The sequence below is a fragment of the Sinocyclocheilus grahami genome, unplaced genomic scaffold (assembly GCF_001515645.1).
Source record: "Sinocyclocheilus grahami isolate Dianchi unplaced genomic scaffold, SAMN03320097.WGS_v1.1 scaffold850.1, whole genome shotgun sequence".
NCBI lineage: Eukaryota > Metazoa > Chordata > Actinopteri > Cypriniformes > Cyprinidae > Sinocyclocheilus > Sinocyclocheilus grahami.
Window position 1 is genome coordinate 145,616 of NW_015506029.1, and position 19,743 is coordinate 165,358.

At 37.7% G+C, this 19,743-nt stretch overlaps 1 protein-coding gene across 1 annotated transcript in view; it reads left to right on the top strand.

The window, feature by feature from the left end:
• LOC107562946 (zinc finger transcription factor Trps1-like) overlaps positions 1-19,743 on the top strand; it is a 129,691-nt gene that overhangs the window by 3,740 nt on the left and 106,208 nt on the right. Inside the window, exon 2 of the mRNA XM_016247707.1 lies at positions 1,390-1,689. Coding sequence (XP_016103193.1) covers positions 1,677-1,689 — 13 coding nt within the window. The 5' untranslated portion in view covers positions 1,390-1,676. The remainder of the gene's footprint in view (positions 1-1,389; positions 1,690-19,743) is intronic.

Genomic DNA, 19,743 nt, shown 5'->3' on the forward strand with positions numbered 1-19,743 from the left:
GTCATAGCAACCTCCTTTATCTGGTGAAAAACTATAGGTTTAGCTTCTACATATATTTATTAATATTATATTTTGATGGCTAATTTCTACGTGTCACAAATGGAACTCAAGTGTATTTAACAACAACTCCAGATAAGAGACGGTTTGGGTCTCTGACTCTGTCAGAGCTGTTTGACATCACTTGTTAGGCTAATTATGGCGCGTGTAATATTTTAGTGGTTAGCGTACATCTGGTAAAGTTTGCTTACTAAAAACTCTTGTATTCCCAGTAGAGTGGTAGGTTGCACTGCAAACGAAGAAAAAGAAATCGAAGTTCCCCTAAATCTTCAATCTTACTCATTGACAAAAACATACTTTTTTTCTGAGGAATTAAAAATAATTGTACTGAATATGCAAGTTAAAGTGATGTGTGATGGTAAACCTTTTATTGGTCGGATGTGTTGACATTTTGCCTGCGTGTGGTTTTTCAAAGCTAGGTTCCGGTTAGGTTTGCTTTTCATATAAGCTGACTTTCCTGAACTTCTATACTAAAATTAGAGTATCAATAACTATTTATTTGGTTACAAACACTCGTCTTGTTAGCCTAGCTTTATCCCGCAAGTGTCCGTGCTCAGCTTCGTATCAGAAACTTTCTGAAAGTTTTCAGTTTAGATCTTCCAGCAGTGCCCACTTCCTCTCCTCCCCATTCCGACGTGCTGAGTTTAGTGCGTCCACCGATCCTCCTGTCCGCTGGCCCCTCTGGAACGTTGATGAGTCAGTTTAGCCTTCTTTTTCTTTCTCTCTTTTCCTTTCTATCACAGTGTGTGTTCTTTTGCCTCGCAAACAGGTTTTCGCTTTGCTTTTTTTGTCTTTTTTTCCCTCTCCATCTCACGGTGGCTGAATGTTCTCCTTCTGTGTGGTCTGGAGGCTGCTGCGGTTGACTATTGCTAACCTGACACAGGTTGGACAGAATGAGTCGAAGAAAAGGTTTGAGGGGGGAGGGGTTACGATGGTGAGGGTGAGGGTGAGGGGGTGGGGGAGTTTTCCTTGAGAATGTTTGTTTTCCTGTTTCCAATTTGGTCGGCCAGAGGGACCATACTGTCAGAGCTCCCATTCATGAAACCTGCTGTCAGACTGCCTGAGTACATGACACAGGATTTCTCTCTGCTCTCTATGCGTGTATTACAGTGTCCATGTTGAGCTTCTTCCAAGATTCTGAGTCTTTTGGTAGATTGTGCTTTTTTTTTTTATTGTACGTTTTTTTTTTTTTTTTAATTCCTAATAGTTTATTCAGTGAGTGTTAATGTGTGGCTTTAATATTTTGACTTTCCCTCTTAAAAATGATTCAAAAAGTGCTGTTTACACAGAGCACATCCTTATTGCTAAACGTGCGTTTTTGTTTCGTTACAGTGATCGAGAAGAAGGGCATGGTGTGGTCACCCCTCGCACCCAGGATCATCTGCACCTGTGAGGTCTTCTGAGAAAAGGAAGTACAGGAAGGCACATTTTACAAGCAACGCACGTAGAGCGAGTAAACTTTGTGAACACTGTGGGAAAAAATGGAATGATTCCCAGGCCAGAATGGATGTGGAATAAAGGATACCTCAGTGGGCTCCTCAGGGAAGGGTCTTTGGATACTCTGACAGCTTTGATATCTGCCTACCTGTTGGATTTGAGTGTGATAATGCTATAACCCAATGCTTAACAGAGGTATGTATATGTGCGATTGTGTGTTGCAAAAGCGCAGGGATTTCTGGCAGCGTGTGGCATTGTGGTTTTCGATGCAATTCATTTTGCAAGTCTTCTAAACTAATACATAGGATTAACAGGGAAGGACGTGATTCTTGTCTTCAGGATTTTGATAGTGTTGTGTTTGAGGGTGATGTAGCTTTAAAACTTTATTTATGGTAACTTTTAACCCAGTCTTCCTGTAGTTCAGGGCAGTAATCTAGACCGCTAGATAGCTCAAGCTGTTAAAGTGCTTTGATCTTCAGTAAGACCATCATCCCCTGCTTTGGCGTTTATTATGTGGAACAGTAGAATTTACTGACTTTCTTTTCCCTGACTTTTTTTGACTATCTGTGGGTTTTCTCCAGGGTATAATAAGATAGGCCACACAAGCAGTATTTTTTTTTTTAGTCTGTGGGGGCTTTCTTTGAGCTGTACATTTGTGGACCAGGTGATACTGTGGTCTGGTATTCTTCTCTGCCACTGTGTTTGTGAAACGCTGGACTCGACAGACTTCCTCTCAGGAGATATTTCTGCATCGCTCATAAAAATATGCAAAGTAGCGCATAGATAAAATGAAGTCTGTTTTTGTGTGGTTGGTTATGTCATCCAATAGTTCTGGTCAAACATCGATAGTTTTTTTTTAGATGTTTGACATGTTTTTGCATTTGTTGGTTTTTGTGTTTTAAAGTTGTTATGATGCTCAGTTATTTAGATTCGTTATAATTGTATTAAGTGTTATTAGGAAATACCGTTAACACTCCTTTTCAGCTGAGATTTTAATTATAAAAGTGGTTTGCTACTTGCTCTTTACCGCACATGATTTTCAGTCTCAAGCTAATTAACGTAGAAATGCAATAATCTGAACTTCTGAGAGCGGCCGCATTCTTTGTGGTCTGGGTTGCGAGCAGTAGTCATTCTTAAATTAGGTAATCTGAGAATGTGTCATAGTGGACTGCTTTCTCCTGTGCCAAAATATATAATAAACGACCTGTAACGGCCAGTGATTAGGGGATCATGCCTTTGTGAATGTTGCCACAGTGGAGGTTTCTCTCCTGTGCCCTGCTGTTTCAGCAGATTTGTGTAATATTAAACATATGCCATATTCTCCAGTCTGGATTTCAGGGGAAAACCTGCTTGTGTGCAAACGCACATTGCACTGGGATGGTTAAAATGTGCTTGTGCTTGATGGTTTTGGTTGTTGTATGCTTAGACGTGGGGGTGATACTGAATGGCAAGATTAACCCTGGATGGATCCTTCACCCAGAACTCCGACACAGGCTTCTAGGTCAAGGGTCACCTGAGATCCCTGAGTGCTAATATGGGGGTCCAGGGGCCTCTGATGGGGCTTACTGGGTTGTAATGCGTTTGGTCAACATTTTTTCTTTCTTTTTTATATATATTTTTTTAAAGAATTTGTCTTTTTCAGCATTTTGATGTCCTTAGTGCAAATATATTTATTTTTATATTCAGCTTTTATTTATTTGAAAGACTTTACATTTTACTAGTTGAGTGCACATTTTTAAAATGTTTTCACTTTTTTTTATTTGAATAATAAAAAAATATATCAGGATGCTGGGAAGGTTGTAGTATTTACTTAACAGCTTTTGTGTTAATTTAGTCTTCTGCTTTCAAACGTGAATTGATCTGTTTTCATGACTCGTTTGCAGTTTTATAAGACCCCATATTTAAAATTCTCACCCCTTTTTTGCTAATTTAATTTTAATTTGCTTTAAAAATGTGTGTTTTTGTTTTAAAACCATGCTTGCAACCCAGACTAAACCAATAAAAGCTAAATCATGACTGAGGACTTTTTGATCTCTGCCCACTTTTAATTGCATCTAACCTACAGTATAGACTTTACTAATATCCTTATAGGTTCAGCTATTATGCACTGGAACATCTCTTTGACTCGCATGCCCGTTTTTGGGTATAAACATGGATTTATGCCATGAGCTAAAGCTTACGCTTATTACTTGTACCTTGCTTTGTATAATTTGGTTGAGTTATGGTGGGGAAATTTGAGTGGTCTGCATAGTTCTCCAGTAGGTGCCTGTGTGATGTATAGTGTGCCAGTGTGCCGAGGGAGGCAGACTTCCAAATGTTTTCATAATGTTCATTTAAAAGTCTGATCATTCGCCTCCACCGTTTCTCGGGTTTGCAGTGCATATAGAAATGTTTGACGCAGCAAGACCTTAATCAGCGGTATAGTGCTCAACAACCAGTTTGTTACTGTTGAGGAATATGATGGCTCTCAGAAAAAGGCTTTTCATTTGCAGAAGCGCATTTAGGAACATGCTGTAATGCATTTTTAAAGTCATTGAATCTTTTTTTTTTTTTTTTTTCCCCCAGATGTGGAATTAGTATGCGAGCACGAACTGGTTGCCACTGCAATGGAAATTCCAAATCTCTATGCGTTTCAGGCCTGCTAGATAAACAGCAGAGCCTTTACGTACTGAGAGGTGTCGGTCGTGAGCGCGCCTAATGAGACTCGCTAGTTTGACTCCAATTTCTGCCTGTAAGAATACGGTAAGCTGGGTTATTACAGACTTTTGAGATAGTTGCAAAACGACGGTAATGAGAGAGGACCGAGGAGCGAACCTGCTGGCGAATGGCGAGGAATGGGTCATATCCTCCTGCCAATTAGCCTGATGTTCCTCCAGTCGTATGGCACCTTCTTGCAGTAACCCCAAACCGGCACCAAACTAATCTAATTAGATCGAGAACACAAAAATGATCCTGGACCACTGGCAGAACGCACAATAAGGGAGCAATTTATTCTCGCATGGTGTTAAAAAAGGAGGGAACGGTTGAGTGCAGGCCTGTTGTTTTTAGCGGATTGTTTCTGCGAGGCCTGCTCCATATGGTGTCGGAGAGGGGAAAAAAGCCCCGGAGAAGGGGGTAAAGAACAAGGGGGCAGAGAGCTTCAGTGAAGCTGCAAAAACAAAACTTCTCCAGTCAACCGTCTCCAAATTAAAGGGTAGTGCCGAGCACACCGCACACTCAGGAGTTGTTTGTTTAAAAAGCCAAACTGCATTAATCAACGTCTTCATCTTCATCGCTAACAGCATGATTAATCTGCTGTTTTTCCTCCACGCCATTCTTTTTTCTTTCTTTTTTAAAGTAATTGCCAATCCAATGAGCAGCTTTGACAGAGTGCTCCTGACCAGATTGTTCACACATTGAGTGATTTCTGCACAGCGTCAGTGCACAGCAATATTATGCTTTTGGTTCAAAGCCCAGGTTCAGTTGAGTAGTGTAATACTGATCGTGTTACTTGTTTCAGATACAATAATGCAGCTACTTTAACCTGCAATAACTCTCTGCAACATTTGCGATCTTCTCCCTTCAGGCCCTCTCAGAAATACCCTGTTGGCCAACTTTAACGTAGTTGAATAGCGCCTGGAGGCCATTGACAGGAGCTTCATTTATCCTGGCCGTGTCTTTGGCAAACACAAACAGTAGCCTTCTAAAGATCTCTCCATTTGTTTAGCGGAAGTCCCAGAGGCTTGTTACACTCCCCAACCCCCTTCTCTTGTGGCTATCAGATGTTTATCCTCTACAAGGAGGGCAATTTACAAATGTAAGTGTTGTCACAACACAGGAGGAGACAAAAGGCGTCACGTCAGGCAAGGATGCACCTCCGTGTAAGAGCGCCATTATTTTGCAGATTAGGAGGGTTCAGGTGAATGTGGGAGCTTCTCTTAGTTTCACATTGTGGGAAGGACTGAGGCCATCCAGAGTGGCACAGCTACTGTTTACTGTGATTTGGCTCACTCCGTTCGGACTGGAGTTCAGGTCTCTCAGATGTCCAGACTGTGCACTTGATGATCAAGATAGGTTTAGATGTTGCATAATTAAACCTCAAATTATGCTGTTGAGATTTTCTAGTAGGGTTTTGATAAAACAATAAAATATGGTATTTATGGTCGGGGTTTTTGTCTTTTTTTCTGGTACTAGTAGTGTTTGATAACTTAGCGCTTTCTTAAGCAGATTTAATTTGAAAGTGCTTTACATTTGATTTCAGGCTTTAAGCAGTACATTTTACACTGTTCTCTAACCAGCCATGACATAATAAAGCATCAAGTGATAAAAGTGATTCTCCTATGGACAAATTTCAAATGTTTTCTAATTGGCTGTTATCCAAGTATTTTTTGACTATGAACTGAAAGGAAAAATGAAAATACTGTCATTTACTCCCCACTCGTGTCATTCTAAAACTGTATTACTTACTTTCTTCTGTGGAACACAAAAGAAGATATTTTGATAAATGCCTAAATGTTTTTTTTTTTGTCCAAAAGATGTCAGCCAATGGGAACCAAAACTGTTTTGTTGCCAACGTTTTTCAAAATATCTTCCTTTGTAATGAGAAGAAAAAGTTATACAATTTTACAACATGAGGGTAAGTAAATTGTTAAATTTTTGGGTGTATTATACCTGTACTGTCGCCCATATGTTAAACGGCTTTCAGAGTCATTGGATTGCTGTCCTTTTCACACAGCTGCCAATGTCAGTTTCAGTCAAAACACATTTAACACTACAGGACTTAAATCGCAGACAGATCTTGATATTTTAATAAAGCATCAAGTGATAAAAGTGATTCTCCTATGGACAAATTTCAAATGTTTTCTAATTGGCTGTTATCCAAGTATTTTTTGACTATGAACTGAAAGGAAAAATGAAAATACTGTCATTTACTCCCCACTCGTGTCATTCTAAAACTGTATTACTTACTTTCTTCTGTGGAACACAAAAGAAGATATTTTGATAAATGCCTAAATGTTTTTTTTTTGTCCAAAAGATGTCAGCCAATGGGAACCAAAACTGTTTTGTTGCCAACGTTTTTCAAAATATCTTCCTTTGTAATGAGAAGAAAAAGTTATACAATTTTACAACATGAGGGTAAGTAAATTGTTTAATTTTTGGGTGTATTATACCTGTACTGTCGCCCATATGTTAAACGGCTTTCAGAGTCATTGGATTGCTGTCCTTTTCACACAGCTGCCAATGTCAGTTTCAGTCAAAACACATTTAACACTACAGGACTTAAATCGCAGACAGATCTTGATATTTAACCTGCTAACTCAGTGGTTCCCAAAGTGGGTGCCGTGACAACTGGCTAGGGGTGCCGCAGAATCTTAGCTTTTTTCCAATTTAAACAACCTAAAATAACTATCGTACCATATAATAACCTTTTATAGTATATATTTTAAAAACAGCCTATATCAAAACACCAATATATGAGCTTGTCCAAACGAAAATAAATAAGCGAAAAAACACTGATATATTTCATACTTCTTTAAAGTTTAAATATGTATTTACTACCAATTGGACTGTTCTCAGGAGAGAATCGCCGCGTCCGCTCCGCTCGGCTCCGCCCTTTGTACTGGTGCATGCTCAATTTCATACCTATTTCACGCAGTGACTGAAAGGACACGAAATTCGTGTTGCTGCGATACTGTGTTGATGGTTTTTCCGATGTGAAGCAGCAAGTTCCCGCAACACCTGTTATGTCATTGCCCACCACAGCACCGCCCCCACCGTTGTTTAGATTTTTTGTAGCAATAAATATAATTGTTCACTACAATTAAAACTGAACTGCTCAATGCAGCGTGCCGAACGACAGTCGCATCACAGATCAGATCTCATTTATCTCGCGAGGAGAAGCTGACAAGAAGAGAGAGGTGAGACAGACAAGACGATGGCAGAATAGTTTCAAAACGACATGCAAAAGCGCATGTTTTAAAAATATTTTGAATTTGGAAAAGCCTGTTGACTTCTGCCATTTATCTAAGGTGATTTTGTAAGTTTTTTTAAAACATTCGTTTCTTATTTATTTGGTTCCATCGTGTTTGCTGATTTAAATTCATTCATTCAACTGTGTATTTATTTTGTTACATCAAGTAGGCTATGCCGTGTCTCCAATCTTTCTTATTCGTTTTGCTAATAAACTTACATTTCTTATTTATTTGGTTCCACAGTGTTTACTGATCTTCATTTTTGTATAGGCTACCTAAACCTAAAGTTATTTGTTATTTTATATTAGGCATATAGTATTGTGTATTTTTATTCGTTTTGTTAATAAAAGTTCTATGTTCTACGTTGTATTTTGTTGTTGCTTGAACTGAATTCAAGCAATTGACGCTAATTTGAAAGTGAAAGTAAAATGCACAGGGCGCTTTTACAAGCTATTTAAAACGGAAGGAAAGCTAGGAAAAGAGGGAAAACTCAAATAAACTTAAAACAAACAACTGCTTGACGGCGAATTGCCGCTATTTTGAAAGTGAAAGTAAAATGCACAGGGCGCTTTTACAAGCTATTTAAAACGGAAGGAAAGCTAGGAAAAGAGGGAAAACTTTTCCTCACCGTCACAACCATAAATTATACCCATCTATCTCAGAATGCGCCGTCAATGTGCTGTTGCCGTTTTCAACCTCTTTCCATGCACAGATATTTTATTTAAATGTTAAGTTAAAAGGTCAGGTTTAAACAAAGCAAATGAGAAACTAAAGAAAAAAAAATTGAATTTGAGTTGTTTATTATTATTTAAAGAGTTAAGTATCAATCTTTAAATGTACTTTGTTCCAATGATTCCCACATGGTTCAAATCAGTCTGTTGACATGTGTCATCCAGTTGTAAAAGACAGATAGTTAATTTGAATGGGTTGTTTCACCTCATATTATGTCTGTTGTGATGCATTCATAAATTCATGCTGCTGTTTATGCTTCATTTGTTGTTTGCTCATCTGGATTTAATTTCATATATGTATGTACGTTTATTTTAATTGGGTTGGGGTGCCGTGGACAAAAAAAATACTACAAAGGGGTGCCATGCTTTCAAAAAGTTTGGGAACCACTGTGCTAACTATCTCTCAGGCATCGGTGATGCATTAGCGCTTCTCTTAGATTTTGTTGCCAAACTCCATTAACTGAAATTCGGGAAAATCAGGACTAAAAAACGTGTAATACATGTTCAGGCGTAAGGCTGTTAATGCTGACACTAGGCCTGTTGCAATAATCAATATATCGACTTATCGCACAATGACCTCAATAATTTTTGGTGACGCAATATATTGTCCATTATATTTATTAATGTCACCATATTTTTTGCATTCCACTTGTGCCTGTGTCTTTTGCAGCTTCTCATACATAACGTGGTGTAGTTGGTGCTAGTTCAAATTTAAAAACTGCTTCTACAAAAAAAGTTTAATCTGCAGATATGGCCTTGTTTAGGGATCTGTGCCTTTGTGCATACGGACATCTGACTGCTAAGTAGGGATTGTGTTTTTCAGCAATATAGTGCACCCTTAATTTACAAAGAAAAGAAGGTCCGGGAAAAATCTGTAGATGGAAAAATCTCCATACAAGTTATTTGCGAATTTTTCTTTTTTCTACTTGTTACTTTGCACTTTTTGTTAGAAAATATTTATTTACTATTTATTCAAGTTTTTTTAAGGTATCTAATATTTTGATACTTAATTTCCATGATCTAAATATTCTTAAGAATTAAAAGTTTGTTGTCATTTGAAAGTGTGTAGGCCTTCTTGCATTATTATGCTTTTATATTATGCTTATATATTCAGTGGCATAAAAGGGTCTTAAAATGACAATAATATTGTTTATCACAATTATTTCTGGGGAAATATATCGCACAACAAAAAGTTGTTATTGTGACAGGCCTAGCTGACACCTCAAAAGTTAGGGTAGTTTTACAAGTAGTAGAGAAGTTTTGTAAATACAAAAACATTAATAGGCCTATTACTTTTGGGAAAAATGTGTTTAAAATCATGTACACTTACATGAGATGAAGACTTTCATTATAAAAACTTTATCTTGCATGTAGCAGTTCATGATAGGGCTGGGTTTTGACACAAATTTCCCGATTCGATTCGATTCTCATTCACAAGCTTGCAATTTGACTCAATTCCCGATTTGATTCGATTCAATATTGATTTTTTTGGATATATATCAGGTACAGTACATGTCAAATTTTATACATGTCAAATAAAATATACTTGAGTCAGTTGGTACTACATTACTATAATATTGAAGGTTAAAACTGACTGATTTTTTAAAATTACACTTAATGAAGTTTTAAAATAATAAAGTTACAATTACATAGTAATATTTCTACTTCAATTCGTTTTTTCGAAATATAAACAATGGTGGCTGTCATAAAAAGTTTATGGATTTATTCAAACATAAATGAAACATTGAAGAACAGTTACATTTATAATGAATATGTTATATGGTGCATATATTTAGCAAAATGCCCCTCTTTACAGTTTATTTATCTAGCTTACTAATGAGTTTATGGTCACCGAATATATTTTTGTGAGGTAAATGTGACGTTGCATGATATTGTTTACAAGCCGTTATATTGACGTCTTTGTGCGGCTGAAACACTGATTGAGCGATTACATGAGACAGGATACGGATTGTAAAGTTGTACTCTTTCGTTTCTTACCTTCGGATGTTTAGTCATGTTTATTTTGTGCTTAAACTGGTATTAATGGGGAGGAGATGATCAGTTCACGTGCGCCTCGCGCTGCTGCGTCTGTTGAACTGAGGCGCTACAGCGATCTGTCACTCCACATTAAACAGCGCCAAAACGGCATTTTTTGTTTGAATACTGCAATACAATGAACAGAATTTGAAATCTGAGACTTTGTTTCATATTAAAAGTACCAAAACACAATGCTTATTGCGATATATTGGATGGGAAGTGCCCTTCAACGTTCCGTCCATTAACTGAAAACAGGCTACTAGACTAATCGATTCATGGGATTTAGGAATCGATATCGTTTTGTAAAAATGAGAATTGATTAATATTGAGATATCAATATTTTTTACCCAGCCCTACCTCATGAGGCCTGTCATGTTGTGATCAGATGACCAGCTGAATACTACTCATTTGGTAACCATTATTGCATGCTTTTGCTCGAGGACCGACCTTAAAAAGCAATCTAAGGTTAATAGGTGCAAAAAAGTAATCACAAAATTTTTCGCATATCTTTCAGGCTTAGCAAACCAGACGCTAACTGTCTGTGGTCAGACTTCGGCCTCAGATAGGCATCAGGCTGGAGGACAGGAAGACAGGAGTGGGCCACTCTGTTAAACACAACACTAGTGAGTTCAAAAGCTCCCTCTCTCCGTCTCCCAGACTGAACTCTGTTGGCTGCACTTTGTCTTTGTCATAAGAAGATATAGAATTAGTAGCTTACCAGGCATCCCTCCCCTCCCCATCACTACGCACCATCTCATAACTCTTCTGGCAGGCCTAAGGAGCTGGTTCCTCATCTGTGGAGGCCGCCACTCTCAACACCTATTATGGTCAATGGGCCTGGGTCCCTGTCAGGGCCTGCTGCCTATTTGATTCACCACTCGCCTCGGATTCCTCCCCAGGTCACCGTCTTTTTTCACCATGCCTTCGACTTCCAGATATGAGATAAAATATCCATAAACAGCACTTGAAAGAGAATGTAAATGTTTATAGGCTTCCTGCAAGACTTATCTGATATTGTTCTTATTTATACGTCGGGGCCGGTTGACTTGGAGGCGGTCAGGATGGCCAAACTGGAGCCAAGCAGCTTTTAGTGCTCTTTCGGCTCGGCTTTGCCAATTGCGGCATGGGGGAAAGATTTAAGCGGACAGTTGGACGGTGGAGGATTAAGCCAGTGACACCAGGCTGGAAAGAATGTGGTAACAATGCAACTATGATTTGCTTCAGCACCTCCTGCATCCTGCTACCTAAACATCAATCCAGTGTAGGGCATTATTTGGGCAATCATTTCTTGTTTTTCAGCTGTGTCTATGAGTCAGCTGGGTCTTTCTCATCTGTTTGGCAGTTTTGAATGTATCTTGAGGTATCTGGCAATAGCCTTATTTCAGGCCCGCTTTTGCTCAAATTTCTTCTCATTTACCAACTGTAAAACAAAATTTCAGATCAATTTTAAATTATCTTCTTTTTACCTCATTCAGAAACCCCAACTACTGTAGATTTGCACTCCGTGACCAAATATGACGCCCTACGTTACCACTTTTCTGGCAATAAACGGCACGCCAAGGCACTCAGATTCCCCATGCAATATAGCTGTGCCATAAATTTGCGTGCTACGACCTGCATGCTATAGCTAACTGGGGCAATGATTCTATAGGAAGCTGTTGAGTGGAGAGCCAGGCACTTGTGTAGGCGTCGGGATTGGATTTGTCAATTGTGCTGATATGTTGAGGGTGATCCGAGCCCCAAGCGCTCCACTCAAGGTAGAGAATTATTGTACAGAGGCTAAAACGTAAAAGCTCTCTAGCAAACAGTCATACTCTTGCGTGCACTCACATGCACTTGCAAGTACAGGCTTTACAGTCATTATATTGAGAGGAAATGTGTAATATTTGCTCTTATACAGGTACACAATTGCTGTGAGACCAATTATGGCACTCTAGTGCAGTGGAAACCACACATATGTGCATACAGACAATATTACCTGACCTTTTCTCTGACAAAGACATTGCTACAGAGGAAGAAAGCAAAGTTTCACCATCTCAAACAAAGCCCACAGCTCATGTGTGAGACAGGGGTTGCAAGAGCCCATAGGGGATGAAATGATATATCAAAATTTCAGTATTAATAAACGTGTCATGATTCTTTATCAACGTTGGTACCAACACATTTAAAAGCTAAATGCTAATGGAATTATGAACAAATTAAATTAATACAGTGGCACATAACCTCCAAGTATTGTCATCAAACTTAAAAAAGCAGTGTACATGTCTAATAATAACTAAATATGTAAGTACGTATTCAGAATTTTTTTTTTAAATGATAACTTATAGAAATGTGTGCATGTCACAATTATGTCATTCAGAATAACCAGAGCAATTTTTGAAATGCTATAAAATGATATTGGGCTGATTATATTTTTCTCCCTGAGCAATTTTCGAGTCGTGACCTGATCTAAGAATTTATTTGGTAAGTGTGTTTACATTGTGGTTTGTGCATATATATAATTTATATATAATTTTTATATATATAATTTTTACTAGCCCTGCCAATATTTTCAACGGCAAATAAAAATAATAAAGCAGTGCTGTTATCATTGTTTTTTTTTTACCCATGTTGTCTTTTATTCTAATAAATATAAATAACTTATATAGCTTATAAACCTTATATAACACCAACATTTTAGATACCAATTTAATTTTACAATTCTCGATTCCAATTTCGAGACCACAGCAAAAACTACTAGCCTAACAAATATAAAGTTGAAACATTATTAAAGACAAGTGAACAGTAAGTGAACAAGAACAAATGAACAAATTACAAACAATAGCACAACTGAACATATAAAACAAAGACACAAATGAAATTATGCTTTAGGAAAAACAGCAGATGGGCTGAATGAGAGCACAAATTCACTCTCTGACAGCAGGTGGCGCTTTCTTTGGTTACCGCTGTAAACAAAGCAGTGCAGCACTTATTAAAGGTGACATATCATGAAAATCTGACTTTTCCAGGTTTTAAGTGCTATAATGAGGTCCCCAGTGCATCTACCAACCAAGGAAACGTGAAAAAGATTAACCCAGTAACTTTGTTTTGGTAAGCCTTTTTCTGCAAGCGTCTGAGAAAACAAGCGCGTCTGATTTCGCTCCCTTGGTGACGTGGCAAAGGGATCTCATTATAATATTACCGCCCCTTAATCTGTAAATTTACACCCACTGCGACGTTACTGTGTTTTCGCAAGCGACAACGGTGTACCAGTTCTAATGCCATGGCGAAAGTTTGAGCAAAACATGCTAACTGTTCTGTCAATGGCTGCACAGAACACCATTTACAGTCCCAGCTTCAGAGGAGACTAGAGAGCAGTGGATTTATTGATTTATTTACTGTATATTGCTGCTGCCACACAGATCTAAAATAAACATGCGATTTATTTCCCAGCTGTTTACCTTCACAGACATAACCAACTGTTTTTGTAATTCGTGTGTGTTTTTAACGTAAACTTGTGTGTGGATGAGAACTTAGTTTAGTACTCACATGCTGTGACAGCCGCTTTCTGTCCATGTGCTTCAGATGTGTGCTCTCAGAAAACCATATATCAGAAGTTAAAACTCATATGGTTTAAAACGCATGATTTCAGCCTGATAAACATGACAATCAGAACCAAAACAGATGTAGGTACGCAGGTACGAGCTCTAATGGCGCAGCTCTATTCTGGAAAAGGGGTCGGGGAGCAGCAGCTCATTTGCATTTAAAGAGACAGGCCCGAAAAATAGCGTTTTTCTGCTTCCACTCAAAATGATATAATAAATGATCTGTGGAGTATTTTGAGCTGAAACTTCACAGACACATTCTGGGGACACCAGAGACTTATATTACATATTGTAAAAAGGGGCATAATATGTCTCCTTTAACACTATTTTAAATGCATTATACAGAGGCAAGATGAAAAGAAAACGCCATGTAAACTTTTCTGAAGACAGTCAGTTCCCCTCAGAGATACATTCATATAAATCCCCAATTCAATATTTAGGATTTTCTTCCAACATTTTGCGCATCAGGAACAGTGATCTTGCTCTGCCTGCGACAGTATTTTCTCCTCTTTATGTCCGTCTTCACCGTCTCTTGCCTCTGTTAATGGCCTTTATACACTTCGTAATATTTCCTCACAAATGACATTTTGGAAAAATTATTGCAGTGCAGTTTGTGTGCAAGCCTGGAACAGAGATCGGTTGAAATAAAACAAAAAATGGCCAGTCGACCGGTGCATCTGTACTACACTGTATTAATTAAACATAGATTAATCATTGTTAAAGCTACAAAGTTAGATGGGTCTAGATGGGTATTATGACATACTTTTGTATGTATTTGTTCGTTCAAGTGCAAGAAGGCGCACTGTGCACACTGAAGACAGCACGCGAGTACTGAATGTAGTTGTCTTGCTTGAATACATTTTCGTGACGACGCAGCAGTGGCCCAATCCGGGTCAACTGTCCCAAGCATGTTTCACACTGGCCCTGGGCCATCGGGCTGTTCTTATTGTCAAGCCCTGTGTGTGTGTATATTTATTTGTATATATATATATATATATATATATATATATATATATATATATATATATATATATATATATATATATATATATATATATATTATCCATACTTTAAAAAGCCATTTAAAAGTAAAAAATATAGATATTTCTAAAATGTCTATTTTATGAAAGTGTACAGATTTTACATGATCATTTTATAAGTACAAATAATGAATTATTACTTTTGTACAGAAAAGTTTGATTGTTAAGCATTTCTATCATAGTAGTTTCATGCATTAATTTGTGGCTGTTCTTTTGCATATTTTTAAACTGATGAACAAATAATTATTTTCTGTGTTAATCGACATTATTGCACAACTGCTGTTGGCAGAACTTGACTTGAACCCGGAACATTTCTTTAACTTTGACTAAAATGAAGACCCCCCAGCTTTGAAGTTCAGTTTAGACTCTCACGCAAGATATTACTTTAAGATTTACATGTAATAAAATGCGTATACTCTCAGTCTTGTTTTTTTATTTACTCAAAGAGTTCCTCAGCTTTTTCTGTTTGTTTTGTGGAAAGTCAGGTAGTCGGTTTAAAATGGCTAGAGTCTTATAATGAGATTGGGAGTGTCACTTTAGAGAAGCCTGAGATATGTCGCAACGTTTTGTGCTTTTAACTCAGAGGGGAAATGCATCTCAGGCTGTGGTTTACTGTTGGTTTCACACTGTAGCTGTAACGGCTTGCTTTGAATAGTAAAAAATATCATTGCAGCACAGCAGACTTCATTCAACTTTATTTAAAACTTTCTACCTGTTCAACTTTCTTTTCGTTAAAGTCAATGTTCAATCATCTCGGCTCATCTAAAATCTCTGGATATCTTATCTCATGGTGCGTCTCAGAGTGACTCCATGTTGGTGGGCTGCAATCAGCCGTTTCCTCCTGGGTAGGACATTGGGGAGATGCCAGCTCGTAAAAACCTCGTAACCATTTCAATCATCAAGGTGCAGAGAAGGAAATTAAAGCTATTGTTCTGCCTGAAGGGTGGTTTTAACTGTCTGCTAGTCCTTCATGGGCAAGTTAAAAAAAATATCACAGAGCAGGAGGTGTTTCTGCTACTCATTAAACGGAGGAGTGTGAAAAGAGGAGAGCAGCCCAGCGCAGGCAGAGCAGGGGGAGAACAGAGAAACCAGAGCAGAAGTGATTTCTCATCAGTGCCTCGGGTGGCACGTTGTGCAATGAACAATCACGTCTGACTTTTCCTGTTGCTTAATAAATATATTTTTAGATGGGTACTACAGCACTGCTTGAAGGATCACACACGTGGTGTGACTTGCTTTCTGAATACAGAATTTAGAATTTCACTGGAGATTTAGAAAGACTGCTTGCATGGTTTGGCAATTAATTAGTTGTGCAGTTTTTATGATGACTTTTATTTATTTATTTATTTATGATTGTTGAATTGACTTGCCAGTTTTTATGAAGATTATTTAGCTATCCAAATATATTTCTCAAATTGCATTCCAAAATCAAAATACAAAAAAGAGATTATAATTTGCATAGAGAATATGTTACTAAATCTATTATAGAATATATTATATTTATTATTTTGTAACAAAATGACAATGCTTTTTATATGCATTACAGTAATGAGAATTTTAGGAGAAATGTACTTTGTCTTGAAAATAATGTCACAATGCAAAAAATATTCTATACTTTTTCTTTTTCTTTCTCAAAATTACTTTTCATTTTCAAAAAAAAAAAAAGAAGATATTTTTAATCTCCATAATCTTTAATCAAAATGCCGTAACTTGCTCTTCATCTGAAACAAATGTATTTTTTTGTTGAGGTCTCTTGAGTCATGTTAAGCAATAGCACAAAAGTTATTTAGGCAATGTTTTGGCATACCCTCATTTAATCTGGGTAATTTCTGGTATGCAATGCCCACTCTTCACCATCCAATCAGTTCCTAATGCATAAGTAAGTCTTGCCCTCCTTTTTTTTCCATTAAATGTCCTGTTTCACTTGGACATGTCACATAACGGAAGTAAAACATGTTGCGACCAGGAGTTCATGTAATCTTTAAAAAAACAGCCATTTCTCAGGTCCTTTACGTTCCATGAGGTCTGTCTTCCCATCTGTCTCTCCTTCCTTTCTCTCTGTCTTTTCACACACACACGCGTACACGCACGCACTCACACACGGTGGCGTTGGCGGAAGCCTGTTATCTGCAGTTCTCTCTAGAGCGCGTGATCCCTGCCCCTCTCTGGCAGCTCGGGGCCTGTGATCACAGGAAGCTTAAGGGAAGCAGTTGTTCTCTGTTGTCTCCGGTTCTAGCGTGCGCTGATTGAGTGCACAGAGGCCAGGTCATTCAGACAGGGGTCTCCGCTCCTCCCCCTCCACACTGCCTGACTGGAAGGCCGATTGGGGAGGGATTTGGGAAAGATTTGATAGAAAGTTCTTTTTTTCTGTTCTGGTATAATGCCACTCAAGCCAGAAGGTTCTCGGTCTTGCAAATTAAGCAGGTAGTTGTGAACAAGGCATTTGTGTGCTGTAAGGTCACATGCAAATTTGAAAATTGAGTCTGATCACAGTTTTTTCTTGGAAATTCAAGGGTTGCTGGTTAGAGGTTGACCAACATTTGCTGATATGAAAACTAAGTGGGAAGATTGTTAATTTTCTAATAAAGATCAGCAGTGTTTTGTGAAAAATTGTAATTCATATTAAAGATTTGTTTATTTATTTATTAGTGCTGCACTTTCTTACAAAATTAACTAATGACTTACCCTTGAAAATATTTTGTTATTAAATTATTTAAATAAATTAAATGTGGTTCATCACTACTGACAGTTTTTATTTTTTATTTTCATATGAATTGAATTACGTAAAAAAAGAGATGAAAAGGAATAGAAATGAACTCAAAACTTTTTGGCATAATTTTGGCATGGCATTTTGTATATTATATATATATATCCATGTTCATACACATGGATGTTATACTGTTCTATGTAATTTACTGTGCAGTTAGGTTTCTTCTACATAAACTTAAAACGATGGGGGCGGTAAGATTTTTAAATGTTTCTCTTATCCTCACAAAGGCTGCATTTATTTGATCAAAAATGCAGTAATATTTTGAAATATTATTACAATTTAAAATAACTGTTTTCTATTTTACTATTCTACTTTCAAAATGTAATTTATTCCTGTGAAGACAGAGCTAAATCTTCAGTAGCCATTGTCACATGATCCTTTAGAAATCATTCTAAAATGCTGATTTGGTGCTCGAGAAACATTTCTTTATATTTTCAATGATGAAGAACATTTTGTGGAAACCATGATACCATGACATATTGGAATATCTGTCAAGCATTTTTGGTCGAGTGCAACAGGTCCACATGTTCTGCAGTTTGACTTCAGTTCAGTTGATTAAGAGAAGCAGCGGGGGGTGGAGGGGGGTTAAAACCTTGCCAACATTGCCAAAGGCAACAGTTTTTGGTGTTGCGTCTTTGATGTGAATGAGTTCTCATGAATAAACATGAAGGGGGATTGTGTTGGTTGTATTGTGTACCGTTGACATGCCACGTAAAAAAGGGGGAAAAAAAGTCACAGAGAGGCAGTTAGTCACGGACCCTTCTTATTGAGCGCGTCACCCTTTCACAAGCTGCCTCATGGAAGGAAAACAGGGGGTGAAGAGAATTATGGGAAAAGCTCTTTATTTTTGACATGCCAACCCCTCCTCTCTCCTTACTCTACAAACACACTCTCTCTCTTTATGACGTTTCTCTGTCAGTTTTGTACTTTCTCGCTCTCTCAAACTGAAACGACACATCGCTTAAGGTGGGTGGACTTCCTCTCACAGAGTTGTATATGTGTTGTGTGGCTGGATGACTCCACCACAAACGAGCAGGAATGAAATCATCTCCTGCAGGTCCGTCAACTCTTAATCTTTTGTTTATTGCACAACAGTAATTTAGTATGAAGATAAAGATGTAATGAGGTACAGCAAAATATTAATGAAAGTTGATGAGGTATAATTTTCTACCTGAAATGCACTTTTATGATTTCATATGTAGCTTTTTAAATCTTTTTTTTTTCTCTCTTCCCTTGTAACTCCGGAATCATAAAACCTGGCTATCGCCACAGGTTTTAATGAGGAACACCATCGTTTTCTTTTCAAGTGCTCTTTGCTTTTATTTTTTTCTCGCTTTTTTCCTTTTGCATGCTGATATTTCAAAGTCAGTGGAATATTGGGCGCAGCACAGATCGGCGTTCCCGGACATCTGTACGGAGACAGATTTTGGCAGTCCCCGCCTCCTTCAAAGGCCTTAGTGTTGCAGTGGCAGTATTCGTTTTTTATCTTATTCTTCTCGCACGTTTGAGGATGGGAGGAGATTAGTATGCCGTTCCATACACGCACACACACATGCACACACCCTCTGAATAAAGCCTTGTGTTCTGGCAGGCCTGTTGATTTATTTCAGTCTCTAAATATGTCTCCTCACTTCTTGTTTACATTAAAGGTTGAATCTCTTATGAGAGGCTGCCTACGTTCTGCACTTTCTCGTTTGATATTCAACTTAGGCCTGTCACGATAACAACTTTTTGTTGTTTGATATATTGCTCCAGAAATAATTGCGATAAGCGATATTATTGTCATTTTAAAGACCATTTTATGCCACTGAATATATAATCATAATGTAACAGCATAATAATGCAAGAAGGCCTACACACTTCCAAATGACAACAAACGTTTAATTTTTAAGAATATTTAGATCATGGAAATTAAGAATAAAAAATATTAGATACCTTTAAAACTTGAATAAATTGTAAATAAACATTTTCTAATAAAAAGTGCAAAGTAACAAGTAGAAAAAAAAGAAAAATGCACAAAGAACTTGTATGGAGATTTTTCCCTGACCTTCTTTTCTCTGTAAATTAAGGGTGCACACTATTGCTGAAAAACACAATCCCTACTTAGCAGTCAGATGTCTGTATGCACAAAGGCAC